Below are 27191 nucleotides of genomic sequence, written 5' to 3' on the forward strand. Positions count from 1 at the left end.
AATTGCCTGAAAAATTGCCAATTGAGGGTAGATGTAGATACATTTCACAAGCTGCTTTTATAATTTGTCACACACCCACAATTTTCTATGCTCGACTTCGAAAGAAAGGTCATTCTATAGTTTTGTCAGCATAACCAAATAAATTGCCGGTAGTATAATTCTGATAACCCGTTATATTGATTGGATAATTGCCAATAACCTCAGATTATTTACACTTGTTTCACTTAATTCTTTATGTTTTGATTATATTATTCAGAATAGGACACAATAATAATAATAGGTATGTCCTTACATTGATGAACACTAATGACGCCTTAAGGTGAAGCCTTTACTGAGCCGTTTTTAAAGAGGCACCTAGCGGAAAAATACAAAGCTTGCAATTTGAGATTTTTTTTTGATAATTTACAATTTCAACTGTATTAATTAATAAATATGTATCTGAAAACATTAAAAATAAAAATATTTTTTATTTTAAGTCAAAGATAAACTTACAATTGTAAAAAATGTAATAAAATGTGAATTTGTTGAATCGGACCGCACCCTACTATTACATATTATATTTTATGGTCATATTTATTATTAAAATTTAGTTTATTAAGTTTTATAAGCATCACCTAAGAGATTTTTGACCAATCCATAGTTTTAATATTTTTTATATCTATTTTAAAAAACATCGATTTTTTAAAAAAAATATAAATGTGTTTAACTTGAAATCCTTTTTATTTATATCAAATCAAGCTGCAATATTGGGACTATACATAAATAAAATTTGATAAATAAAGTAATTAAACATGTAAAGCAAACCTAATAAAAAAAACGGTGTGATAATGGCACGGTACAAAGTTCCCAAAATAATTTACAATTCTAAGCATTTTGACATTGACAACGATCATGGTTAGCATTTCTCACTGGTATTATAAACAACGATATATCATTTAGCATTCGAAGGGTTAAATTGCTAATTACGTAACACTACAAGCTAAAAGTACAAAATGTCATGCCATCAATATGAGACATAAATATTTTTTTAGCAAGATGATTGAAATTTAATCATCATCGAGTACGATAACCTCCGAAGTGTCGATGATATTCTTAGGTCTGGCCAGTTGTTCGGACGTATTAAATTGCAAAGATTTTTTTATGTCCCTTACGACAGGTTTCAAAAATGATTCATTCGACACCTGCACAGTATCTTCATTGGCCTTACCGGGGACAATATTAGCCTTGGTTATTGTTAACGAAGATGGAATCTTTCCGGAATAGGCGGGAGTTTCATTTGTGGCACTGCCAGTCTTTGACACTCCCGGATTTTGTTTTTGTCTCTCTGCCAACTTTTCCTGTAAGGTTTTTCCGGGACTGACTTGCTGATGGGGCATAGGCGGTTTAGTATGAAGTGCCGCGCTGACTGTTGATGTGGTGACCATATGTGCAGGCTTAGCCGCGCCTGATGAAGTCGGCGTGTGGGAAACCGGTGAATGAGCAGTCTTTGCAGGGCCGGGGTCGCCGGGAACCATAGTGAACATTTTCGGAGGGGCCGGTACAGTATTTACAGAACTGGATGCCAAATTTGACTGATTCAAAACGCTTCTCATGACATCGCCCTGAGTTTGCTTCTTCAATACATATTTTGATTGATTGAAATTGGTAAATGGCTGCGGATTCTTCGGAGGCGTTTTATGCTTTATGGGATACTTTACAAACGAAGAAGGTGTCTGTTGCCTCGGAGGAGCTTGCTGGTTAGGCATTTTGGAATTTTTGCCTGCATTTACAGATTTCACTTTGGAATTATTAGTACTTTGGTTATAAACAGGTTTCATCTGTTGCAGATACGCATTATCCAAACTGGTAGCTATATACTGTCGAATTAAATCTGTCTGATAAGAGCTGCCGGTCATGCCGGCGAGTCCAGCTAAGCTTTCCATGTTCGATACATAAGATAATGTCGCCGCAGCTTGATCAAAGTTACTCAAAGCAGATAAGAGATTCGGGTCTATTACGGGCATATATGAGCCATAAGGATTTGCTTGATATGGATTCTTGGGATATGTTGGTAGAGGTTCTGCATTCGGCAAAAAGCTACTTGCAGGGATGATAGCAGGTTTTGGTTGCGCCACTCTTTTCGCAGGAACCGACACCGGGGCGGAATTGGCGGTCTGAGCTGCCGCGTTGGCTACGATAGCCGCCTGAGCTTGCTGCTTCGACGCCAAAATAAGAGACTGGCAATGCTTTACGCTGAGATCTAACAGATTGCTAGGTTCAGAGACGATCGAATTCCCGGTAGACAACTTATAACATTCTACCAAAAGAACAGAGAACTGTTGACTTTTGGAGGCCACATGCTTCTGCACTTTCTGGTATGCTCGGTAAATATCCAACATGAGACCGGAGAGCGTTTTCTTTTCTGGCTGGTTTGCCGAGAAGTCGGGTCGAGTGTTGAATTTGGCGAGCTGCGCTTTGAGAGATCGTATGCAGAGTGAGAAGGCTTGCTGGGAAAGCTCTCCTCTCTCCGAGTCCCTCAGATATTTTTTCTCCGCGTCCGGAGTTCTTTGCAACTGCAAACAGAGGTCCAATAAAGTTTTGTGATCATCAATCTCCTTCAACACTTCCATGGTGATCAATACGCAACGGCTCATGTGCGAAGCGAAACTGCCCGGACGGTCGACTTCACTGGCGGGAATTCTCCAGATTCCATTGAAGAAATTGCTATTCTTTCTTTCGCAGAATAATCCTTGAAGTTTGCTTCCCGCCCTTCCGGTTATGAACGACAACATTAAATCTCTGCACCTCTCTACATTTTTGTCTTTCTTGTAATAGAAATGATAATGGGCGAGTCTATAGATCGCTTTGTAATGCTGCGGGAATCTGCTGACGCAGTCTTCCAAACCGTCGAGACACATTTTGATGACTTCTTCAATGTCTTCCGTAATCATCTCCCGGGGGGCATTCTTCTGCGAAGTAGTTTTTTCTTCAACACTGTCCGCACTTGAATCAGAGCTACTCTCTGACGAAGAATCATCTGAGCTGGAAGAAGAGCTGCTGGAACTGCTCGAATTTTCCCTCGAAGTAACGGTATTAGTTGTGGCGCTTTCTTGGGAAGTTCTTCTGACTTCTGTCTCTGCCACTTTGACTGTGTTTGCTTTAGTGACTTCGCTTACTTTTTCAACAACTGGAATGACTTTACTATCGCCTTGGACGTTGGCACCATTTGCATTTTCAATAACATTCTTTGCTTCATCATTTGGCACCGATTTAGTTGATTCAACGCTGTTTGGCGTTTCAGCAATCTCATTAGGAACATTTTCAATGACTGTAGGTTCCTTATCGTTAGCAATTTCTGCCAAATTAGAAGTATTCGGTACAGTTATAATATCGTCGTTAACGCTTTCGACTGTTACATTCTTCGTTGCAAGCGGAACTTCGCTTGATGTGGCCGCAGGTTGGGAAGTACTTTCTGAAGGACCGTCGGGAGTTTTTTCAAGGATAACAGTGTCATTAAGTTTGACCTTTTTGACTTCCAGGTTATTCGCTTCGTCATCAGCTGCTCTTTTTCCTAATGTCGGTTGTTCAGAGACTTCGCTTGTCGTTTTTTCTGGAGTGGCTGTATCATCAATCACGGGGACTGCGGGGGCATCTTTTTCGGGGAGAGAATCTTTTACCACCTTCTTGTTCAATGAAAAGGGACCAGTCGAACACTGAGCCAGGCAATTTTTGAAAGCTTTTCCGTCTGCCATCGAGATAGTTTTGTTCTCATGCTGTTCCATGTACTTCAGAATGGAGGCATGAATGCGATAATGTATCTCAAGCGCTTCCACGGATAAATTTTGGGGATTGTTATAGTTAATTTTTGTAGGATATGTCGCATTGTTCTGTTGCAAAAATTTACCGGCTTTCGTGTAATGATCCAAATATACATTCGGGGGTTCATTTTTCTTTTCCGATATTTTACCCAACATGTAGTAGTGCAGCCAGCGTTCATCTTGGGGGCCCTTGTCTTCGGTTTCGAATTCACTCATCCACTCCTTGTGCGCCGACACGAAGCATTTGTGAGAGGTGTCGAGCATGTTTTCTTTTCTGTTTTCCAGGACCTCGAAGCTCTCCATGCTAAGGGACTCGCTGGCCTGCTTGAGCATGCGGGAGCAGAAAGAGTGCACGCCGTACACGAAAGCGCCGTACTCGATCCAGAGCATCGAATGGGACGAGTCGATCTGGAGAGCTTTTTTGAAGCACCGTTCAACTGCCGCCGCACGAGTCAAATATTCCATTTCAGTTTTGAAAGTCTCGCAAGAGTTCAATTTGGTTTCCAACAAGCTGCCTCTCGCCAAGGCCATCCCCGCCCACGAGTCGAAACGATTCTTACTTATTACAATATCATAAGCGTAATACTTAAGAGCTTTCACGGTTTCATTATTTTTGAGATAAAAATCAGCAAGAAGATAGTATATATCACGCATTTTGTATGGTAAATTGATATTGACATCTGGAAGTTTATCTTTTTTACTTTCTATATACGATATGACTTCGGAGATGTAGGGTTGAGGATCACACGCTCCCGGCAACAAAGTGAGCATCCTCAGAAACAATTGCTCCGTTTCGGCCGTAATGGAACCGAGGCGGTACGAGTTAAACTCGGGCATTTCCTCGGGTCTGTACAGTTCGAATATTTGTTCTGACTGTTTCCAATTGATCTTGAAAGGGATAACATTATGGTCAACGAGATACCGCAGCTTCGTCTTCTTGGAGGGATGCCCGAAGAGACAGAATATGTTCTGCTCCAGGTACTGGCTCACTGCTTCGACGACGGATGATAGCGCGGGCGATCGGAGGCGTGGAATCACAGCATTCAGGGTAAAATATAATAGATGACCGTTATTATTGCAACACCAGCCCTTCTTGCCGAGATAGTCGTGTCCTAGGAATAAGATCATCAGTGACGAAGGAATCTCCTCCTTCTCCGACGGCTCCTCATCGGGCTGAGGCTTCTTTATTCTGCCGCAGTCTTCCTCCCTCTGGAATATGAAGTGGAGAATTATCCATGGCACTACTGTGTCGATCGGCATATCTTGTGCGCCATTGGCCTCGTCCAATTGATGTACAATTATTTGAACGATGTCTTGAACAAACCGAGCGATGACCTTTTCGGGTAAAATATTCAGAAGAGTCCCGCCCTCCCGCTTCAATATGTGCTCGAGGCTCACGAGGATCTTCATGACTGTCAGCGACCATTTGTTGTATTCAAAATTACCTGGCAACGTCATCAAAAACTGTTTCAAGGCCTCGTGGAGGCAGCGGACAGCCCAGGTGAAACATTCTTCTGTATTGTCCAGAGCCCATAGCGTTTCCAAAAGAGTCACCAGGTGACCGGCCCAATCCAGTGCCATTGCCGACCACTCCCGTTTGCTAGCTTGCAATTGGCAGTGCTTGAAGGAATCTTGCAATATTGGCAGAACTTCCTCATATTTTCCAGTGTTGTAGAGAGTCAAAACCGTTGCTAAGTGTTTATTTCGCTCGAGAGATTTTAGCAATTCAATTGCACTATTCTTACTGATGATGGAACTTTTCAGAAAATTGGGAATCCGCAGCGAGTATGCATTGCCTTTCTCTCCCGAGTGATCGAATTCGTCCAGAATGTAATAGAGACAGTCTAATGCGAATTCCATCTCATCGTCTAAGAGCAACGCGTGGCACTTCACCCAGAGATACCTCAGAGTTATGTTGAAATCGTCACTTCCGAAAGATTTTTTTCTAGAGCATAGAACTCTCATGAGATCGACCAAATCAGGATCCACAATCCCTTTGCAGGTTGGGTCGTCGGTCATTTTGCTCACTCCCAATTCTAAATGAAGTAAATTAATATTGACAAACGTTTTCAAAAGTTCATCGTCAGTATACCCCAGAGGAGGGTCGAAGTGTTGCTTGGCGCAGAGATTGGCAGTCATGTAGATGTCTCCCAGGGTCGGAGGCCAGGTCGTTTCCCAAAGATTAGATAAGATAACAAGGAATTCATCGAGCGTCGTTATTATGTCGGCCGGCGATTCAACATATTTATCGATAAAAGCCTGAACATCCTTCTCCTCTTTTTCAGTGTTAAAATATTTCTCGTTCGCTTCCGGATCGCTGTCACTGAACACCGGTAATGAGTTTGAGGCGGTCTTTTCTTTTTCTTCGAAGAGCTTGTATAGGTCCATGGTGTCCAACGAATCTTCTCCATTGAATTCTTTAACTTTCTCCTGCTTGAGTTCGTCGGATAGTAAATTTTGCGGAAGTAACCGCTTCAATGCATCATAGATGGTATCGTCAACTCTGTCGGGCCGATTGGAAGTCTTCTTACGGGACGACCGTCTCTTATTGCACCACTCCCACTGCTCCAAGAAACTTAGAGAGCTTCCTCTTCGGCGGCCGACATTCTTCTTCGCATCTTTACCTTCATTACTGGACTTATTAGCATCTTGAACTTGCGCATTATCAACTTCAACATCAGTTTTTTCATTATCGTTGACGGCTTTATCTGCGTCTTCGTTTTCGGAAACTACTTTTTCCGTTTCCGTCTCCATTTTTTCATCAGTCGGCCGCTCGACGTCTTCAACGGTCGCATTCAACTCTGAAGCGTCGACTTCCATGGGTTCGGCTTCGGTTGCGGACTCGGCGACCGCCTTATCGTCGGTCTGACGCATAGTCACGACGCACGCATGACTTAACATATTATCCGACATGTGCTTGTGCATATCGGTTAAAGATTCGCCCACACTCAACCACGTCAACAGAAGTATAGGTTTACGTAGTGATAATACAGGCAGTCTACTCACGACTCGACTGGCCAATATCTGTTTCGTGTAGATTTCATTTATAGAAATTGCTTCAGATATTAATGAATCGTATTCTTTTCCGCAGATATCCACATCAATATCAGGGGTCCATTTATATATTGGATTTATTACCGAAAGATATTCTCTAATGTATGGATATTCGGTAAATATATGTTTCCTATAAGCTCTGCCGCGTAGATATTCTGGGTCCCTCTCGAAAGCGAAATAAATATTCGAGATGCAGGCGTTATATTCACCTAGGCCTAATAATACAATAATCAAGTTATCCAGGCAGGGCCAGTGCTTTGAATTGCAGTCGACTCCTCGTTGAAAAGCGAACAGAGCCAAGTCGTACTTCTCACACTGCAAGCTCAATTTGCCGAGCCGAAACCAAAGTGTGACATCCGAATCGTCAAGCGACGAAGCCTCCAGATAAGCTTCGACCGCCGCTTCTTTATCTCCCAGTTGAGCGGACAACGATGCCACATTTCGGTAACATAAATATTTAAGATTCAGAAGAGGTCTCGATACGTTCTCTTTCACTTCAGGCTTCTGCACTTTGTCCAACAGCTCTGTGTCGAGAAGATCTTTCAGGAGTTGGAGAGCATCTTTCAGATTACCTTTCTTTTGCAGCTCTAATGTTTTGGCATATTGTTGGAGAGCGATTTCTTCTAGCGCTTCTTTTGTTACCTCTTCCTCTGACCCGCTCTCTTCATCCGTTTCTTCATTCAAAGCGGTGATACGGATCATGCTGAAAAAAAAAAATGCCATTAACAATGCTATTAACTAGTTTTGCCGGGGTAAAGACACAGTACACTACTCCATATCCTTTTTGTGTTCGTGGCATTTAGAGAAACACCTGAAACCCACTGAACGCCAAACCAAAAAACTTAATTTTGTGTTACAGGACCTACCTAGGTTGTGTTAAGGCTATACTTCAGCTGAGGCATAGTCTAAAACAATCGCGACTACGCTACGCGCAGATTGTGCAAGTGACGCGCAACGAACAAAACATAATTTGTCATACAAATTCAACATGCGTCCATTTAAGAGGGGGCTCAAGAGAAGGAGATTGAAATATAATCTAGTATCAAAAGGACATCGGCGTCGTTAGGACGTTAATTTAAATCGATATTTTCGCAAAAATCACTAATCATCGGAGATTTTATTTAAAAAAAAAAAATATTATTGGTATTGTCGGCCGTCTTACACATTATTATTTGATAAACAACTGCACGTGTCCGCCGATCAGAAAACAGGGCTGTCAAAATATTATAAGGATTAATATTTTTAAAATGTTAATTTCGTCATAGTTTTTAATCAAACCTGTAAGTACATACCGATAACTTGGGTGGATATCGTAGCAAATATACTATTGATATATCTACGGGTATATTATTATTATTACCTAATTCAAATTGAGCATAGGTTGATACTCAAATACTATTATAGTATGTTTATGATTTCGAGAAAATAATACGATGGTATATAATCCATATTAATTATTTGAAAACATTACATTTGCATGTAGGTACATGTATAATATAGTGAAAAGGTCAGATACCTGTTTAATTTGCAAGATAACATCAAAATTTGTATATACTTACCTAAATGAAGAATGACATTCATGAGTGAGCACGGCTCAAAGCTAGGAAAATGTGTTTTTTTCAATTTGAAAATATTTTAATTGTGTATTATTTTATTACAGATTCATAATACATTATATAACTAATAGAACATACTGTTTTTTTCTATGAATAAAAAAGACTGGAAGGAACATATTGTGTCACGGCAATCAAGAAAGACCGGAAAATATGGCCAACAATGCATGATACACAAACATAAAATACACAAAATTACCTATTTAAGTTTACCTCACACGTGCAGACCACGCGATATTTGTTTACGCAAAGTCGTCGCTTTCCAAAATGGCGAATTTGGTTGCCAGTTTTTATGGCGATGAATCAGTATGTTCCTTCCTGTCTTTTTTTATTCGTAGGTTTGTTTACTATGTACACCAAGAAATTTCCATTTATAAAATCGGAAATGAGTTTTGGAATATAATGCAACTAAAACTGGAAAAATTCTATCACGGGTGTTTACTTCTTGAATTAGTTGACCCCAGAAACAACAGGTCCATTCCACTACGTGAACCACAGTGGATATTATGCCGGGTCCACATTGGCAACATGTCGCCGGCAACCTCGTTAAATTTTACGATAAGTATGATAATTATCGTAAAATTTCTTAAGCCATTATGATAATTATCGTAAAATTTATCGAGGTTGTCGCGCGACATGTTGCCAGTGTGGACCCGGCATTAGATGCACAAAACTTGAATAAAATATATTATAAATAAAATTTAAAAAGTACAATATAATTAATTGCGTCGACAGCCCTGGCGTCGCCCGCCAGTCGGATGGACTAATAAAAAAATAATGTGTCTAGTGACTGTATGTTAATAATTATTTTTAGGCACTCATGATATAAATTATTTCGCCCATTGGCTTTACATACAATAATGCTTCTTCCTACCACTTGTTTCACTAGTATAAAAGTGAAGTTGCGCAGCCAATAAAAAGTCACTTTCTTTTTATAATAGGCAGACACTAAATTCTACGTTTTAAAAAATATGCATTAGAATTAAACAATACCTATTATTTTTAATACGTAGGTCCTAAACATTACAAATAAACACTATTCATTAGTAATGTTTTTTGGATAGCACATGAAATAAAAATGTAGGTAGATATGTATGTCAACATCCTTCGTATATTTAGTTCTCGGACAATTTCAGGTTACAAAGTTATTAATATATTATTAAGTTTATATCGTGGCTAACACATAATCAAAAAAGTCATCATATCCATCATATCAGTTGCAATACTTCACACCAAAGAACTGATAAACATATTGAATTTAGAAAGTACTATTTTTTGGTCACCCCATAGCTTCACTTCACAAGCTTCACTTGGAGGGAGTTTATTGAGACAAACATTGGCGGCAACCTTTTTATATTAACTAGTAGACCAGTTATTATGGACCACATGTAAAAAAATCATATTTTCAATTCTCAAGGCCGATTCTGTAGAGCTTCCCCTTAATGTTATGTTTATTGTTATTTAAGTAATAATAATAATATATTCGTTGAAATGTTTTGTTTTTCGAGTAAATACTAACAATTTTTAGTCATCTTTACACGATTTAAGAATTAATTCCTCAGACGCCATCATAAAACAAATTGACGTGCTCACAGGTCGACTGTCGCTCTCCGATTGGCAACGCTTTCGAAATTACGTCCCATCTATTGCTGAAAATTATTTGCTGTTTAACTAAGTATGCTCTTAACTTTTAGTGTGTTTTCATGTTTCAAACGAGCACAATAACTGTACTGTAAAGAAAGTACAGTATCTTTAACTTACATTTTAATGTTTGATACACATCAATCAATTTATTTCATACATTAAGTATTATTGTTTAATTTATATGACAAAATAGAAAACAGAAATCGCATAAGATATTAATTAAAATAAATACTCAATTACTTAAAAGTCGCATTTTATAGTAAACACTACTACAAAAACGAAATTTCTAATAGAATAATTACTTACTTTCGGTAATAATTATATTTTTCGGCAAGTACTAACTACCATCACGAAAATCATTGTTTCAATCCGGCACTCGGCAGCTCGGCAGTGTTGACAATTTTGACACATATATTTTTTAATTCTTCAACTTTCTTATGGCTATTAGATCATGGCAGGTTTAGGCAAGCTATGTCCAAAATTCTACTGCATTCGAGTTTTCGTTATCTTGCAACTACAAATAATCTCACTTTATTGAGAGTTGTAAAGATTTTTTTTTAAATAAACTCTTGACTGTTTCTAAAGTTTTAATTAAACTCATTTCACTGTCCAAGTTGTAAAGTTCTTTGAAAATAAAATTTCGGGATTTTTTTTTCTATATGAGAATACTAGCACAAATATGTCGATAACTGTTGCTCTTCTTGACGTTGCCAAGTTAAAATCTTTCCCATTTTTTCAGTATTTATAAAAAAAATGGTGAACAGATACTGTGTTTTGAAAAATTTAGATTTATTACAAATAATTCGTTTTTATAATATATTATTACAAGAATATTATGCCAACAGGCGAAATTATAACTAATTCAGGTTTCCAATACTACCGATACCTCATAATAAAACCTACACTAAAATATAAGAATATGTTTTATTTATCTATAGTAGCCATCGTCGATAATTATGAGAAGATATTATATTATAGTTTGATAAAAAATATGACTTTGTTCATGGAATGTAAAAATTTATTATTCTTTAAAAAGGAAAGTTGATATTTAATATTTTTTACATTAGGGAGTTTATAGATCGTAAATGGCAATGCTAACTTCCTTTTATGTCATTCTTGTTTAGTTTTTGTATTGTTAGAGTTTTATTTTAACGTTTCAAATCTTTTTATAATGTCACGGCAAGGTGAAAGACACAATTACGCACAAACATACAAATTAGTGGTTGTCGGTGGAGGAGGTGTAGGAAAATCCGCCATAACAATTCAATTTATCCAAGTAAGTAAAACATCTGTAGGTTATGCAAAAGTTACGCCCACGACAATTTCCTCATTAAATTACTGTTTTTGTCATCTGCCATTAGTTTTGTAGACAATTTTAATATCAGCCTCGGCAACTTTGGACTTTTGCCAGTATCCAAGACCCCTTATCAATGATGTGTATGTTGTAGCTTCACATTGCCCAAAATAGGATCTGACATACTGTTTTCAAGGTCTCTCACCTAATTTTATAAAACGCCTAACGTTTTGCCGCCCACCGTTTCGATTCCATTGTGAAATGTCACTGGTATTTTGCCCATCATAAAATAATAGCCATCATTTCTCAACATATTTGGTCAGAAAATGTTTTTTTTTCTTGTTTACCTCCCATGTCAAATATAAACATTAACGTATGTATGATTCATAGACGCAATTAAATATTTGCCATACACATGCTATGCACTCATCGTCGTAAAAATAATCAAATTATTATTCATGACACTAAGTAACAACTAATTATATGAATTCCTTACAACCGGTGGCATTGCTAAATATGACAACTACTAAAATGAAACATAACAAATTTGTTTTTCAACATGTATACAAGAATGGTGAAGAAAACCTTCTATAAAGATGGAGCTTAAATATATGAAATTGAAGATGGAAATAAGGGTACTAAGTCTAATACTTAACTAAATTATTACCATTTCGCATTGCAAAACTTCATAAGTACTATTTAAGATATCACCTCAAAAACACAATTCAACACAAATTTAAATTCACTCAAACAGTTGATTTAATTATTTATTGAATGTATAGACAAAATAAATTATGAAACTTGAATGTGTTATGAATGTGTATTAACAAACCGCATCCCTTACTTAAGACAAATACGGCAAGAATTGAGGGAGGAAGGGGTGGAATATTTTTGGGGTGGGGGACTATTTTGGAATGTAAAACACGGTTGGATGTAGGTACACGTCTCTGCCCACACCTCATCTCACCATTCCACCACTACTATCTGACCATTATCTTCTCATGATAAATTATTGCAAGTTGCTATTATTATCTGCTAAATTGGTAACAACAATTTAGGCTATAAACTGTGTAAGTTTCATCAATATTGGTCCAGTAGTTTTTGAATTATAATGGAATAAATATACACACATTTTTGACCTTAGGTATTATGGAAATAGTCAAAAAAGTGATCAAAAAGCAAATATTTTGAAATCACATGCATGCATCAATATTTTTATTATTGGTATATTTAAATTTGAACATAAAAACAGCGACTTTTACGGAAACTAACACTGCCTGTGGAAGACCAGGCACCGAACCATCATTAATTAGAATATTTAGATGAACAATCGTAAATCACGTTATACTCCAAGATGTATTTGTAAAAAAAGTTTTTTAATACAATAAACCATCAATATTATGTTGATCATACAAGCACTAATAACGGTACATAAGTTACCAAGGCAAAATCGTTCTGGAATTGATATACATCATTTTATATGTATAATTTTGATACAGCTGAAAGCAAATCATCGTTGAAAAGTTAACTTCTGGTGTGATAATTTTGTCAAAATCGTTTTTATCATATTTTTTGTTTGTTTATTTTAGACTACATAGCAGTGGCGAAGGAGGGAGGTAGGCTGCTAAGATCCAACATAAATAGTACACACTAAACTTTGTCAATTAAACGTATTCGTTTTCATTGAACAAAGAATACAATATGCAGATTGTGCTGGTTAGTTTTTAAAATTAAATTAAACCCTGTCTAAACCAAACCATAATAGTTAAGGTATGCTATGGGCGATCCAACAAAAATAGTGCACATTTTTAGTGATATTGGTTTTCGTTGAATTACGAATACATATTACAGATGTCAGTTAGTTTACCAAACCATATTCGATAAAAAATATCTTATAGATAAACGAATAGTTTTTTACTATTATCTACTGTGGCTTGGATTAGGTAGGGTTTAATAGAATTTTAAATACTAACAAACAATATCTACACATTGTTGTCTTGGTTTAATGACAGTAAATACGATTGACTGACAAAGTTTAGTGTGCATTATTTATGTCGAATCTCTACAGGCTACCTCCACCCTTCGCCACTGGTGCAGTATTTATATTGAATCTTCGCCACTGATACACGCTGTACTTGAAACTCACTATGCCAGCCTTTGTCGATTGTGTTAAATAATGTAATATATTGTACTCAGACTGCCATCTCTTGGAATAATGGTGAAATACTTAACCGAAATAGACGTCTTTATGATATATTTTTAATATATTTCAGTACTGTTATGGCAAACGGTTATATCTGCTGTTTACACAATTTTACAGGAGAGCAAAAACAAAGTTTTGAAATCAGTCTTTCAAGAGTTAGTTTACAAGATATTTTGAAGTATTTTATATCAAAATAAGCGGAATTAACATCCCAACACAAACCTCAAATCATGTCTTTTAAAAAGATTGAAGTTTTATTTATTTAAAGCATTTTAAGCAGATATATCTTTTTGCCAAATCAACTTTTTTCACAGTTGGTCAGATGCTTGTTGCTTGAAAATTGCAGCTGTAATATTTTGCCACATCAAAGAATGTACAATTTGGAACATATTATGGAAGAAAACTAAAAAAGTGGAAAAACAGCAGTTATAGCCATCTGCCATTACCGATTTACAAAAAAGATATGGTTTTTTTTTATAGAAATTTGCGGCCCACCGGGTACCACCATGCTAATACCTCCCAGCATTTGATGGCCAGCTAAACGATGAAATACATTAATGTTCATCTCAATTTTTGACAGAATTAATGCAAAATAATCAACTAAATCCATTAAAAAATAAAATTAGAATTTTTTCTTATCATACTTATGCAAACACCACGTAATTAAGTAATCTATTTGGAAACATCATGGTTTGTGTACAAGTATACTCCCACAACATGTTGATTATTATTTTACTCAGCGCAATATTCTCTTGGTCTATTTACATTATTTTATTTCCACAACGCAAACATTAGTATCTGCACTTTGCACGTAAAGCCTACTGCAATGTGATTGAAATGGGTATTGATTTATAATTCCAGGAAATTTCCTCATAGAAAGTGTCAACATTACAGTGGACATATTAGCAGAATAAATGTTTCTAGAAATTTAACATAAACAGTTGTATATATCAGTGGCGAAGGGTGGAGGTAGGCTGTTACGATCCGATATAAATAGTGCATAATAAACTTTGTCAGCCATATGTATATGTTTTCACTGAACTATGATTACAATTCACAGATGGTGTTGGTTAGTTTTTAAAATTTAATTATACCCTGCGAAAACCAAGCCATAATAGATAATAGTCAAAAAATACTTGTCTATCTATAAAATATCTATAATTATGACATTAAATCATACATAATTTTGGATATTTTATAGACGGAATAATATTTTTTATGGCTTGGTTTAAGCAGGGCTTAATTAGTTTAAAAAAACTGACCAATTGTGTAATAGGTATGTATTCTTAATTCAACGAAAACAAATAAGTATGAATGAAAAAGTGTACACGATTTTGTTGGATCGCCCAAAGCATACCAAAACTATTATGGTTTGGTTTAGGCAGGGTTTAATTGATTTTTTTTAAATTAACCAACTCCATCTGTAAATTATTGTTGTCTTAGTTCAATAAAAACAAATACGTATGACTGACAAAGTTTAATGTGCACTCTTTATGTCAAATCCTAACAGCCTACCTCCACCCTTCGCCACTGGTATGTATTGTATACGATATTATATTTCATACAGATACCAATGTCTTTAAAATGCGTACAAATTACCACTCGGAAAATTGAAGAACGTATCATCCGGTCTCAATGATATTTTGCCATCTGTTATTTGAATAAATGTTCATGTCCCTAATGTATACAGGCGGCCCTCGATTTTCGTACGTAATTGGTTCCTGAAAATGTGTACGAAAGTAGAGCAACGTAAAAAACACCAAAACGTGTATTTTAAAATATTATTAATTGGTATAATAAAATTAACGAGGCGTATTAATTAGCAATAAGGTGTTTTCTTTATAAACTTATCAAGAGATAGTTGAATACCACCCTTTTTTTTTTTTCTTGATAAAGACTTCCTATAAAGGTTGGTACTGACTTGAGTAAATTTATGCACACGGCGTTCGTGCGTGTGTCAGTACAAATTCGTGCGCGCAATTTTGCTCAAGTCAGTACCGACCTTAACATGCTGTGTCTTTCAATAAATTGTTCTGCATACTTGAGACATACGCTCTCCATTGAGATATTCTTCCATGATAATCAAAAATTTGTCAAGATGCATGAAGTCTTCATTCATATTATTGATTGTCAAAGTCTTGACGATAAGTTTATCAGGTTCTTCTTCACTTTCATTTTGTATTTCACTTAACTCTCGTTGCTCAATTAAGTATTCATTTAATAGAGGTTCTGACTGAGATTAAATTTAACATATAATTATTTCCATCATTGCCTCGATCGTATCAAGTTTATGAGACCTTAATTTCTTTTTATCTGTATCAACACTGCAGTTTCTCCGTTTCTCACTTATGTTTATAAATTTATAAGGGCTAAATATTTACATAAACAAATAAACTGGCAAAACGCACAACGCATTGGCACGCGTCCTAACGCAAGACTAAACTTGTTTACGTATTTGAGAAGGTGATGGCGAGAAAGGAGCAAGTGCAGTTTTTGCATTATCAACAAAAATCTAAATTTTAAGAAATATACGATATAGCGAATTGTACGAAAGTAGAACGTACAAAAGTCGAGGGCTGCCTGTGCTTACAATTTACATGTAACCAGCAGTGACATGAACACGAATTTTCCATATAAATAGAGTTCATTTTTCACATTAATTAGATACATACAGTATATGGACACGTTAGCTGAATAAGACAAAAATGCGGATTTGCTTAATTACCGTTCTTGTTTGCAATGTAGGTACAGTAAATTTGTTTGAAAATCTATCTGCTAATGTGCATAACTCAAAAATGTCAAAAGGTGCACATGTCGGTGAATGCGCAATCTATTATGAAGTATTATTTAACCATTAATGATGCCGTCATTCCACCAAGTAAATAATAAACTCAATTTTATAATTTCAGAGCTATTTTGTGACTGACTATGATCCAACGATTGAAGACTCTTACACGAAACAATGCGTCATTGATGATGTACCCGCCAAGCTCGACAGTAAGTGTATTTTTCCTATTATGCCATACGTATTAAGGCAGTATTTCCCAAATGGGTATCCAGATTTGCATATTTGGATAGTTGATTAAAAAAAGAAACTTACTATAATAGGAAAAAAATACTAGTGTACAATCGTAACTAAACTTGTGAAATTGATGGGGGAGCCACAGTCGGACAACTGAACAGAATCTGACAGTGATATGACGTATTCAAGATAGCATTGTTAGACTCATTATCTATGAAGGCCCATTTTTGTCCATTCTACAGATAAGTTTGTGGGACTGTATTTCCAATTATTTCTTATTTACAGCAAATGAGAAAAAAATAATCTTCGCAATTTAAATATATATTTCCATCTTTGAATGAAAACAATTGCTCCAAAATCTACACCAGGTTTTCTGACATAGATTTTGAAAATTCTAATAAAATTTGAAGGTACGAGGGTGGGTCAATAATTCCTTAGAAAAAAGCATTAAAACAGTTTTTATTTTTGTATTTTTTTTTTATTTCTCAACATAATCTCCTTGGAGCTCAATACACTTGGTTAGACGTTTCTCAATTTTTTTTAAACCGTCAGAAAAATAAGTTTTCGGAAGGTCCTCAAAATAAGCATTTGTCCGATCGATGACTTCTTCATTTGAAAAAAAACGTTGTCCACTTAGCCATTTTTTTAAGTTTGGGAAAAGGAAAAAGTCACTGGGGGCTAAATCTGGCGAATACGGTGGGTGGTCGACCAATTCGAACTTCAATTCTTCAATTTTAGCCATTGATCGTAAACATGTGTGAACACGGGCATTGTCCTGATGAAAGAGGATTTTTTTCCTGTTTAAATGAGGCCGTTTTTCTTCAATTTTGTTTTTTAGCTGGTCCAATAAAGATGCATAATAATCCCCTGTTATTGTTTTTCCTTTTTCCAAATAGTCAACGAAAATAATTCCACGTGCATCCCAAAATACAGTAGCCATAACCTTACCAGCTGATTTTACGGTTTTCGCCTTCTTTGGACATGGTTCGCCTTTCGCAATCCACTGCTTTGACTGTTCTTTCGGCTCGGGAGTATAGTGGTGTATCCATGTTTCATCTACAGTCACAAAGCGATGACAAAATTCATCCGGATTGCGTTGCATGAGCGACAACAGGGCTTTAGAGGCCACCACCCTATTGCGTTTATTGTCGACTGTGAGCAAACGCGGCACCCATCTTGCAGAAATTTTTTTGATGCCCAATTTGTCATGTAAAATAGAAATGACGCTACCTTTTGAGATCCCTGTAACCTCAATTATCTCACTCAACTTTAATCTTCGGTCACTTAACACCATATCGTGGATTTTATTGATCATTTCTGGTGTAGTCACCTCTACAGGACGTCCTGAGCGTGGTTCATCCTTTGTTGATGTACGACCACGTTTAAATTCATTTAACCAGTTATAAATAGTTGCAAGTGAAGGAGCAGATGTGCCGTGAACTAAATCCAACTCATTTTTTATTTCCTTTGCTGTTAACCCTTTTATATTAAAATGTTTAATAACAGCTCTAAACTCAATTTTCTCCATTTTTTGTAAACAAGCAAATCTTTTTTTTAAATGTACGAGAAACACACAACAACCCGACCAATCTGATTGAAACTTCGCAGCATACTGAATCGGTAGTGCCGCTGCATGAAAACAAACCGCTTACAGTACTAGTCGCGCCACCTGTCGGCTTTTCTAAGGACTTATTGACCCACCCTCGTACTTACATATTTGAATTTAAATCTAGATTTTCTTTTTGCTTGCTGATCATTCGTTTTCATTATATTATATGCTAAGATTATATTATATAAGGGGTTCCATTACATTGTATGATATATAAACGGGTATATATTATATGTATCAGTAGTGAAAGGTGGAGATAGGTTGTTAAGATCCGATATAAATAGTGCACACTAAACTTTGTCAGTCATAAGTATTTATTTTCATTGAACTAAGATGACAAATTGCAGATAGTGTTGGTTAGTTTTTAAATTTAAATTAAACCCTGCATAAACTTCTATTTATGTTGAATCTTAACAGCCTACCTCCACCCCTCGCCACTGATATATAATATTATCAAGCGTCTAATTACAAAACTGTTCACACTTCAATATGAGCAATAAAGGACATTTTTGTGCGACAATTGTAAGTAGGTACTTGGTTTTAACTTCAGTTTCTCTCTTATAACACATTTTATTTTTAAATTAGAAGAATGTGCCCATTTCTATGACATAGCTGATAAACCCCTTTTTGCAATAAATATATCGTCACCTTACTATTAAAACCTCGTAAGTCTGTTTGACAAGACTGTTGAGGGGAAGGAAAAAACGTAATAAAAACTATATTTTAAACAGCTCTCTAATCGATGAATCTCCTAACACCCTAACGCTGGTTGTGAAATACGAGGTTTTAATCCCATGTCAACGAGACCTACGAGTTTTTAAAATTTGTCAATATATGGACAGCATACTAGTCTAGAGAACCGAGGTTTTGATATGATTTAAAATGTTTTTTTGTTTAAATTTTGTTGTAAAACTTCATTTTTCCATAATAACGGACTTACGTGGTCTTAATAGTAAGGTGACGATATGAAAAATAAAATAGGATATTTATTTAAGTATATCACTTTTAATAATCGGTTCCTACAAATCGTTAGGTTACTATACATTTTCAAGTTAGATTTTGACCAAATGTGTGACTTATCGGTTTTTGTTATTAGGTGACTCATATAGGTGACTAAATCTAATTTGGAGAGTACAGTGATTTATTTATTATGGCTACTGATAGTAATGCATTATTTGAAGACTTGGTGTTCTTTCATGAGATCATTTGAGTGATTGGTGACACTCACCATTCCACTGACATCATCTCTTAATTTGTGACTAGTGGACAAATTTTACTACTTGCTACTTAAAGTATTTTATAGTTTCTGAAAACCACAAGTATAATTTTCTCTACATTTTGATTGTACAGTTTAATGATAACTTGTACATTCAATGATACTGAAAAACACCTTTATAAGATTTGGCATAAATGGATGAGAGTGAAGTTAAAAAAAAGGACTCATGGTCTACTATTTAAATTAGCTGTCATTCACTTCATTCATTCACCAATTTCAAAAATTATTTTTCATTGTTATCTCCAATTCACGAAGTTGTCGAATCCGTGTAGTTTTAACTTTAACGGCCCACATGCCCAACGTAGGACAAAATGGAGATTTTATGGTATTTTCAAAGCATTAGCCTGAACATTCCTTAAACGTTGTAGATAATCTATGTAAATAATTTTGAAGCCTTTATATTTATTTTATACATTTGATGACTGTATAAAGTATTTTTATTATATAAAATAGTATTCTTTTAAACCTCTCGATCTAACATTTTAGAATATAGTCATATTTCAGTACATTTAGTACAGATCAGTACAGATTTTTTTAATTTTTAAACGCATTTACAAAGCCATTAGTAAAATCAATGTTAACATTATATAGTAAAATATTTACGATAAAAATTATATTTTATAATCTCTGTGATCCCAAATTTGACAAGAATTAGGCATTTTATTATTCAAAAAATGGGCACGATTAACACATTTGAAGATAATTCTAAAGATACTGATTATAAGCTATGTCTTTGACCTTTCAAATGTGATAAACATCCTACGAATAGTGATTGTTTTATAATAATTATTGACCTAAGAATAAGGTAGTATTTTTTTGAAATACGCCATATCTATTGGCATTTCCCAGTGGTTAAGCTACAACATACAGCTGTCGCCATAAATTGACAAATGACAAATGAAATAGGGAGTAAGATCATGTTAACGCGCGTGTTTGAACATATACCTAACCGAAAAAAAATCGATTTTTTAAAAACGGTACATGTTCAAACACGCGCGTTAACATGATCTTACTCCCTACAATGATGATGAGTGAAAATGCGACAAAGGCTATCCTGAAAAATGAACATGACTTCTCAATATGGAATTTAATCGTAATTACTTATTCATGGTTTAGGCAAGATCACAGATTAAGCAGAACACGTGCCAAGATATTTGGATAAACAATCATAAATGTGTCCATTGTATTGGAAAGTAAAAACAAAATAAACAAGCCACCACATTTCATTTTCAATTGTCGACTTACAAAATATTAATTTTGCTCTGTCTACCATGTCAACCACACAAAAATTTTTCCTGAAATGCAAAAATGTCATAAGCTATCCATTTATTAGTTGAATTTTTAGTATAAGATGAATTGTTTTTCCAGTTTTGGATACTGCGGGTCAGGAGGAATTCAGCGCGATGCGAGAGCAGTACATGCGGTCGGGAGAAGGCTTCCTATTGGTATTCTCGGTGGCCGACCATGCCAGCTTTGACGAGATGTACAAATTCCATCGGCAAATACTCCGAGTCAAGGACAGGGATGAGTTTCCCATGATGATAGTCGGAAACAAGTCAGATCTTGAACACGAACGTTTGGTGAGTCCATACTATTAATTCTTAGACCATATCCACTCCTCAGAGTGTATGGACATCACACAGTGCCTCCAAGAATTCCTGTCCCTCGCCAGTTTTCTTGCATATTCGGCTTTGCCAGCATCCCGTAGCTTCTGTGTATATGCACTCTGGTTGGCTTGAAGAATAGACAAGCAGATTTGAAATTCCCTTTAGGCATTCATAGTAAGTGGCTGAGCCAGGTCGAACGTCACTTCTTCACTCTCAGTGTGATGAGAATAATATGTATCTTAAATTAAACTGTTTTTTTAATCAAATGAATAGTGAAATGAGTGTCATATAATTTAATAATGTAACACCCGTTATTTAATATACTTACATAGTTTTACACCTCAGAAACATACCCATTAGAAAATATTTTTTGAAAGAATATTCGTATGGGGCTTGAACCAGTATTCATTGGATTCTGGCCAACGTTCTTTACCAATTAAGCCATCTATGCTGTACATGATTACAATGAAATTAACTGAAAGCTGTGCGACTAAAGTGTAACTGAAGTAAAGGGACAGAGACCCGTTCTATGCCAATATTTTCTCTTAATTAAGTTTCTGAGGTGTTCCAAATTATCTACAGTAAATAATATGTTTACAGCCATATTAGGCCTAAAAAGGGCCTGACAAGAACAACTCCATTCTGTGTAGACCCATATGGTCCGCTAGAACCGAAAATGGTAATTTACTATCAGCAAAAGAAACTTTCGTCTACACTACAAAAAAATACTATAATGTGCTGTCTATACACACGTAAAATACAGTTGTGTTTTGAATGGGAGTCTGGACCGAAAACGTTCAAACCTTCTTCATTAACTTTTTAGTCTGCACCGTATGGATAATTTAAAATATCTTTAATGTAACTTAATATGTCTATGTTTTGAGCAATAAGATTTTTTTCATAGATGGTTTTTGACCATCAACTAATTCGTAATTGTGATATTCTTGAGTAGAAATTTGGATTATTGTTTAAATTAGGTTTCTGTCTGCAAATTGTTTTTTTAATCTTTTTCTTCTATTAATTATTTTAGGTGCCTACAGACGAAGCGAAACAATTAGCTGTCCAATTAAAGATCCCATACATAGAGTGCAGTGCCAAGCGCCGAGTTAATGTGGATCAAGCATTCCACGAGCTAGTACGCGTAGTACGTCGCTTCCAATTGTCAGAGAGGCCGCTCCTCAAGCACAACGACAAGAGTAAAGGCAAATCGTCCAAGTGCTGTCTTATATAATATTACAAAAACGAGACATTTCCCTGAAAACTTACACAAGGATGCATATCCACCGCTCTATCAAATTATTTAAAAAGCTGCTTCCGAGCAATTAACAATTACATATTTCTTATCGAGCAGTATATAAAAAAGTGCTTAGATTCATTCAGCCCACATGTGAATTATTAAGTCGGGGGTGTTGTCATTGTTAAGGGAAATTTTTTATAACAATATCTACTTATACTAATAAATTATTGTTTTCTATTTTTTATAATGACAAATAAAATACTCATTCAACTGCCCGTAATAACTTAATTGCCATTAATAAAAGATGTAATTTTTTATATTGATTATTATCGACAACGATGAATTATTATAAAATCAAAGTCTAAGTAACCAGTGACTGCAGTGTTGCCGCTACAATATTGTTGCTGATATGTCATAGCACTGGATTTTGTGTGAAGTAGGGCGCGAGAGATGTATTTAAAATGCTCCTATGATATGTCAGCCACAGTACAATGTTGCACTATAAAATAAGTTGTATTGTGTAAAAGTATAACATAATATGTCTTAACTCCAGTTTATGATTCTTCCATTTTTTGAAGAGATGTTCTGTAAAAATCTTTATTTAGAAGTTAGTAGATGTTTTTGGTTTATTTGCTATAAAATGAAGCAAAGGGATTGTTTTATTTTGCTTTAGTGTTATTATTTTTCAAATAAAAAACTTTGCATTTAAAAAATTTTGTCAAGAGATGCCTTATAGCAGTGGTTTTCGTAATCTTCCGTGTCGCAGCCCCCTCAGTGTGTGAAGATACTTTCAAGGCAGTCATAAAAGAGCGTTTGTTCTGATCAGCCAATTGAAAATTTTCTCTTTAGAATCAGGTTCGAGACCTTTATTACAACATTTTTCTTAGCTCGTATTCTTATTTGTCCGGTACAAATCTTGCAATCGATTTTTAACTAACTTCCCGACTTGTTAGACATTTGAAACTTTTAGAATGTATCAAAACACAATGCCAATGCATTTTTTTAATACTTTGAGCCATCTTTAAGTAGAATTGAATACATTTTCAGTTAATTCTGTTTTGTATAAAAAGTTATTTCGACACCATTATTGGTTGCTAGGGGTCTGGGGTCCTAGCAACTAAATTATTAATATATACGTGCGTTACTATGGAAATCAATATGAAATGTCAAAATGACATTTCAGTATTATTTCTATCAAGTACAAAATTTTTTGATCGTTTAAGCTAGTCAAGTCAAGTTTATATGATTCAACAGAAAATTTAAAAACATTGTATATAAAAAGTTCTTTTTATCTTGTAATTATTTTTAATTAGCTTTTCTGAAATCGCTGATCGTTGATTGGCTGTTCAGAAGTGAAATAATATTTGACTGACCTCGCGCATAATAATTGCGATAAGCGATAATAAAATTTTGTTATTGCCTGAAGAAAACAGTAACTGAAGCGTATGAATCATATCATTATGGTCGTGTATCATGAAATTAAATTAAGGTTGTCTCAAGTAATTATCATTTTGGAATACTGGGTAATTATGGTGGTAGTGACCCAGAGCACCGCATGAATACGACTGCCGTATAGCATTCATCAATAAATCCTAATCCAAAATTCGTTTGCAAATTTTTTGAATAAACTTGTATAATTAATCTGGTTGTTATTTTATTATTTATTTCGTAAGTCTAATAATAAAAGACTTGAACATATTATTGTGTTTTCAATTTAATTATTGGTCGATATGTTTGTCACTGAGATGTAATGCTTACCTTATAATCTTGTTTGCCACTAATATATTTTATAATATGAGTACATATTATTATGTATTGTAATATTAATGACACCGGACTGTGCATGCTCATAATAATAAGTTGTCAAGCATTATTCTTTATTTAAATTTTCAATAGTACTTGTAACAAGTATTGCCATAATAATTATGTGATATTGTTATCCAAATATAACAGTATGGAAAAAATAAGAGAAATCATAGTCTATGAATTACGATAATTAATATTACATAATTATCTATAATGTAAATTATTTTTTATAATAACATTTTTCGCTGACATCTATCTCTATATAAGTTGCATAACAGATAATGTTACTTTCTGTTTTAAAAATATATTTTTTATAGCCATATAATAAAAATAATTACAGGCTATGCGAGATAATAATAATAATACATAGTACTTGGCTAAGCTTAAGTTATTTTTTTATATTTCTCTACCTGCATTGATACACGTGGTTTGAATTTCAATGTAAAATTTTATAATTACATACTACACTAATTCAACAATATAAATTATTCGTCATGGAGAGAATTTTATTTTTCTAACAATATTTAAACTTTAGACTAACTTTGTGACAAAGTTATTGCAAGGACTTCATCAGTTCTGGTTTGGATGATCATTCCGCGAGTTTTGTTTTGCCCAGTTTTTTTTACTAGGTACTCTTACGTTTATAATTTTATGTTTAGTTGTTAATTTGTTTCATTGTTATATTTTTTACAGTGCACAAACTAATATATTGTATTTTTTTTTGTTTAAATTCCTGCATTTCAGAATTACATATTATTATATGTATATTGTATTCATTTGAAATTCCAATACTCATCAACTATATTACATTGTATTATTATTTCATACGCTATTCGACGTAATCAGATAAAAATATAAGTACTTTCCAATTCTTGCAACACTTACTAATACATATCCTGCTAAGATAGTATTTAATAATAAAACTGTTCATAATGTGTTCAATTTTACTGGTAGGTAATCAGTTTTGTTTTGTTTCTTGGATGTATAAAGTTATCTCGATGACTTACACATAGGATATAGTCATAAGATATGTCTATATAATATGTATAATATTGTAGTGGTTAATATTGGATCAAGTCAATAGTAATTTACTAATAATCTTGATTGTGTTCTGAGATATCATTCTAATTTATATTTTAATCGGTATTTTTACCTGCATCCATTATTACTTTCCGCTTGTCATAACATCTCTATTTTCTATATAGATTTACGAATAAAATGCGTACCTTATGTAATAAATGTATTTAATTTTTATTGTCCTAGGTGGTCATCCATATACGGTGTCATGCCGTAAGGAAATAAATTGGGAGCTGATGATATAATGTGTTGATTTTTTATGAAACGGGTAGAGGGGGGGTTCTAGAAAATGTGACATCACAAAAATTAAACTTATTTTTTCTGAGAATAAAATATTCCCTGTAAATATAATACTGAAATCGTTATTGTGACATAATTTAGACAGGGGTTTAAAAAATTTTCTGCTTCTGAAAATGGTGTTATTTATGGACGACCCCTTAGTTGTTTCAACTAATTTCAGATCGAATGAAATAATTTTTTGCATTGCTTTGATTGTGAGGACTCGTATACACAAATAAATAATCAAAATATTTTTACTGATTTTGATTATACTGTTTTTTTTTAATTTATATTAGTAACAATATGTATGTTATCATTCTGGCTTAAGTGGTGTTTTCAGTTTTGCAATGATCGCATAGGGGGTAGATACATTCATTGATCGCATGTTATCGATTGTAGTTTTGATCCTTATAAAGCATATTCTTTGAAGTGACCAATGTAACACCAAATTTACTTCACAGTATATTAATTGTATTTCAAATTATTTCATAAATGCTGCTAAAAGGTGCTATAGTAGATAAATATATTTTGCTATCTAAAAACAAGGCTTTAATGTTATGTAAGTAAATTATTATTACAATAATAATAATAATAATGCAAAGGTGCCAAAATTTTACTGATTCACAAATTCGAAATATACAAGAATAATACGTTTTCTGCCCATGTTTATGGAAAAAATGGAGAAACGTTTGTGTCGCACGTTTATTATTTTATTTATCACTGCCTGAAAGCAACAGTGGGATAAGTCAAAATACTAGTTTCGAGATTATTGAATGTTCGTGTCATACAAATGAAATAATTAACTGGATGTTTTTTTTCTTTTTGCAGTTTATAATAAATGATAATGGTAGGATTTTTGCATATCATCATTAACAGTGACATATCTCAGTTATCTCACTGTTACTTTGTTTAAGTTACAGGACAGTTTTAATAAATGCAACAGTGGCATTTTTTCTTTTAAATGGGATATTTCAATTCTTGGTGATTCATTATACAGGTACATATATAGCTTTCAGCAATCGATTGACATACTTATCTCAAAATCGATTTTTTTTTTTCACTTTAACTCGCCGTTGCTTTCAGGTAACATTATGGAGAATTGTTCTGTCATATTTTTGCGCTGCTGTTACAAACTTCATTCACGTCTTGAAATCATGCTTTATAGCCATTTAGTTGACGATAAAATTGTATCAAAAATGAATTCCAGTTAATATTAAATAAAGTGCTTTAATAAACGTATATAAAACCTTAGAATTAAATCATAGCACCATTTTCAGCGTTGACTTTTTTCAATATAAGTTTTAATGATATATAAATATTTATATTATGCTTTAAGAAATGCCTACATGTTTTTTTTCGTTGTACATAATATACTTTTTAAGGTTTAAAATAATAAGCGTAAAATGTGTCATGAATTATCGTAGCTTTATAAACTATATCCTTCTGTCACTTACCGGTGACCAAGTGTACATTTCAATTGAATAAGTTCTTGAAAAATTGTTAATTGATATCTATATTACCGTTGAGGTAGAAAATTTTGGACACATTTAAACATCTGAGAATAATGTAAATATGTCCCAAATTCGTTTCTAAGCAGTTTCATATGGGATTTATTAATATATGTACTGCTTTGGATAACCTATTCAATATTATTGCCGGTGCAAGTGCAATTC

At 34.4% G+C, this 27191-nt stretch overlaps 2 protein-coding genes across 2 annotated transcripts; one reads left to right on the forward strand and one right to left on the reverse strand.

Moving 5' to 3' along the window:
- Positions 1-710: 710 nt before the first annotated feature.
- LOC147065606 (calcineurin-binding protein cabin-1-like) lies at positions 711-10521 on the reverse strand. Its single transcript, XM_085956965.1, has 2 exons — positions 10415-10521; positions 711-7554 (listed from the first exon to the last, which is right to left on the reverse strand). The coding sequence occupies exon 2, from the start codon at positions 7551-7553 to the stop codon at positions 1047-1049; it is 6507 nt and encodes a 2168-aa protein (XP_085813091.1). The 5' UTR covers position 7554; positions 10415-10521; the 3' UTR covers positions 711-1046.
- A 683-nt stretch (positions 10522-11204) lies between these two features.
- On the forward strand, positions 11205-24314 carry Ras64B (ras-like protein 2). Its single transcript, XM_085956498.1, has 4 exons — positions 11205-11384; positions 16515-16602; positions 20881-21092; positions 22150-24314. The coding sequence occupies exons 1-4, from the start codon at positions 11280-11282 to the stop codon at positions 22348-22350; spliced, it is 606 nt and encodes a 201-aa protein (XP_085812624.1). The 5' UTR covers positions 11205-11279; the 3' UTR covers positions 22351-24314.
- The last annotated feature ends 2877 nt before the right edge of the window (positions 24315-27191 follow it).

This window comes from Rhyacophila brunnea, unplaced genomic scaffold (genome assembly GCF_057557595.1).
Source record: "Rhyacophila brunnea isolate RB1 unplaced genomic scaffold, BYU_Rbru_1.0 scaffold_6, whole genome shotgun sequence".
In the NCBI taxonomy this organism is placed as follows: Eukaryota; Metazoa; Arthropoda; class Insecta; order Trichoptera; family Rhyacophilidae; genus Rhyacophila; species Rhyacophila brunnea.

Coding starts and splice junctions, on each gene's coding strand:
- LOC147065606 (XM_085956965.1), bottom strand. CDS start 7,553: ATGATCCGTATCACCGCTTTGAATGAAGAAACGGATGAAGAGAGCGGG.
- Ras64B (XM_085956498.1), top strand. CDS start 11,280: ATGTCACGGCAAGGTGAAAGACACAATTACGCACAAACATACAAATTA. Junction 11,385..16,514: donor TAACAATTCAATTTATCCAA/GTAAGTAAAACA, acceptor TTATAATTTCAG/AGCTATTTTGTGACTGACTA. Junction 21,093..22,149: donor ATCTTGAACACGAACGTTTG/GTGAGTCCATAC, acceptor TAATTATTTTAG/GTGCCTACAGACGAAGCGAA.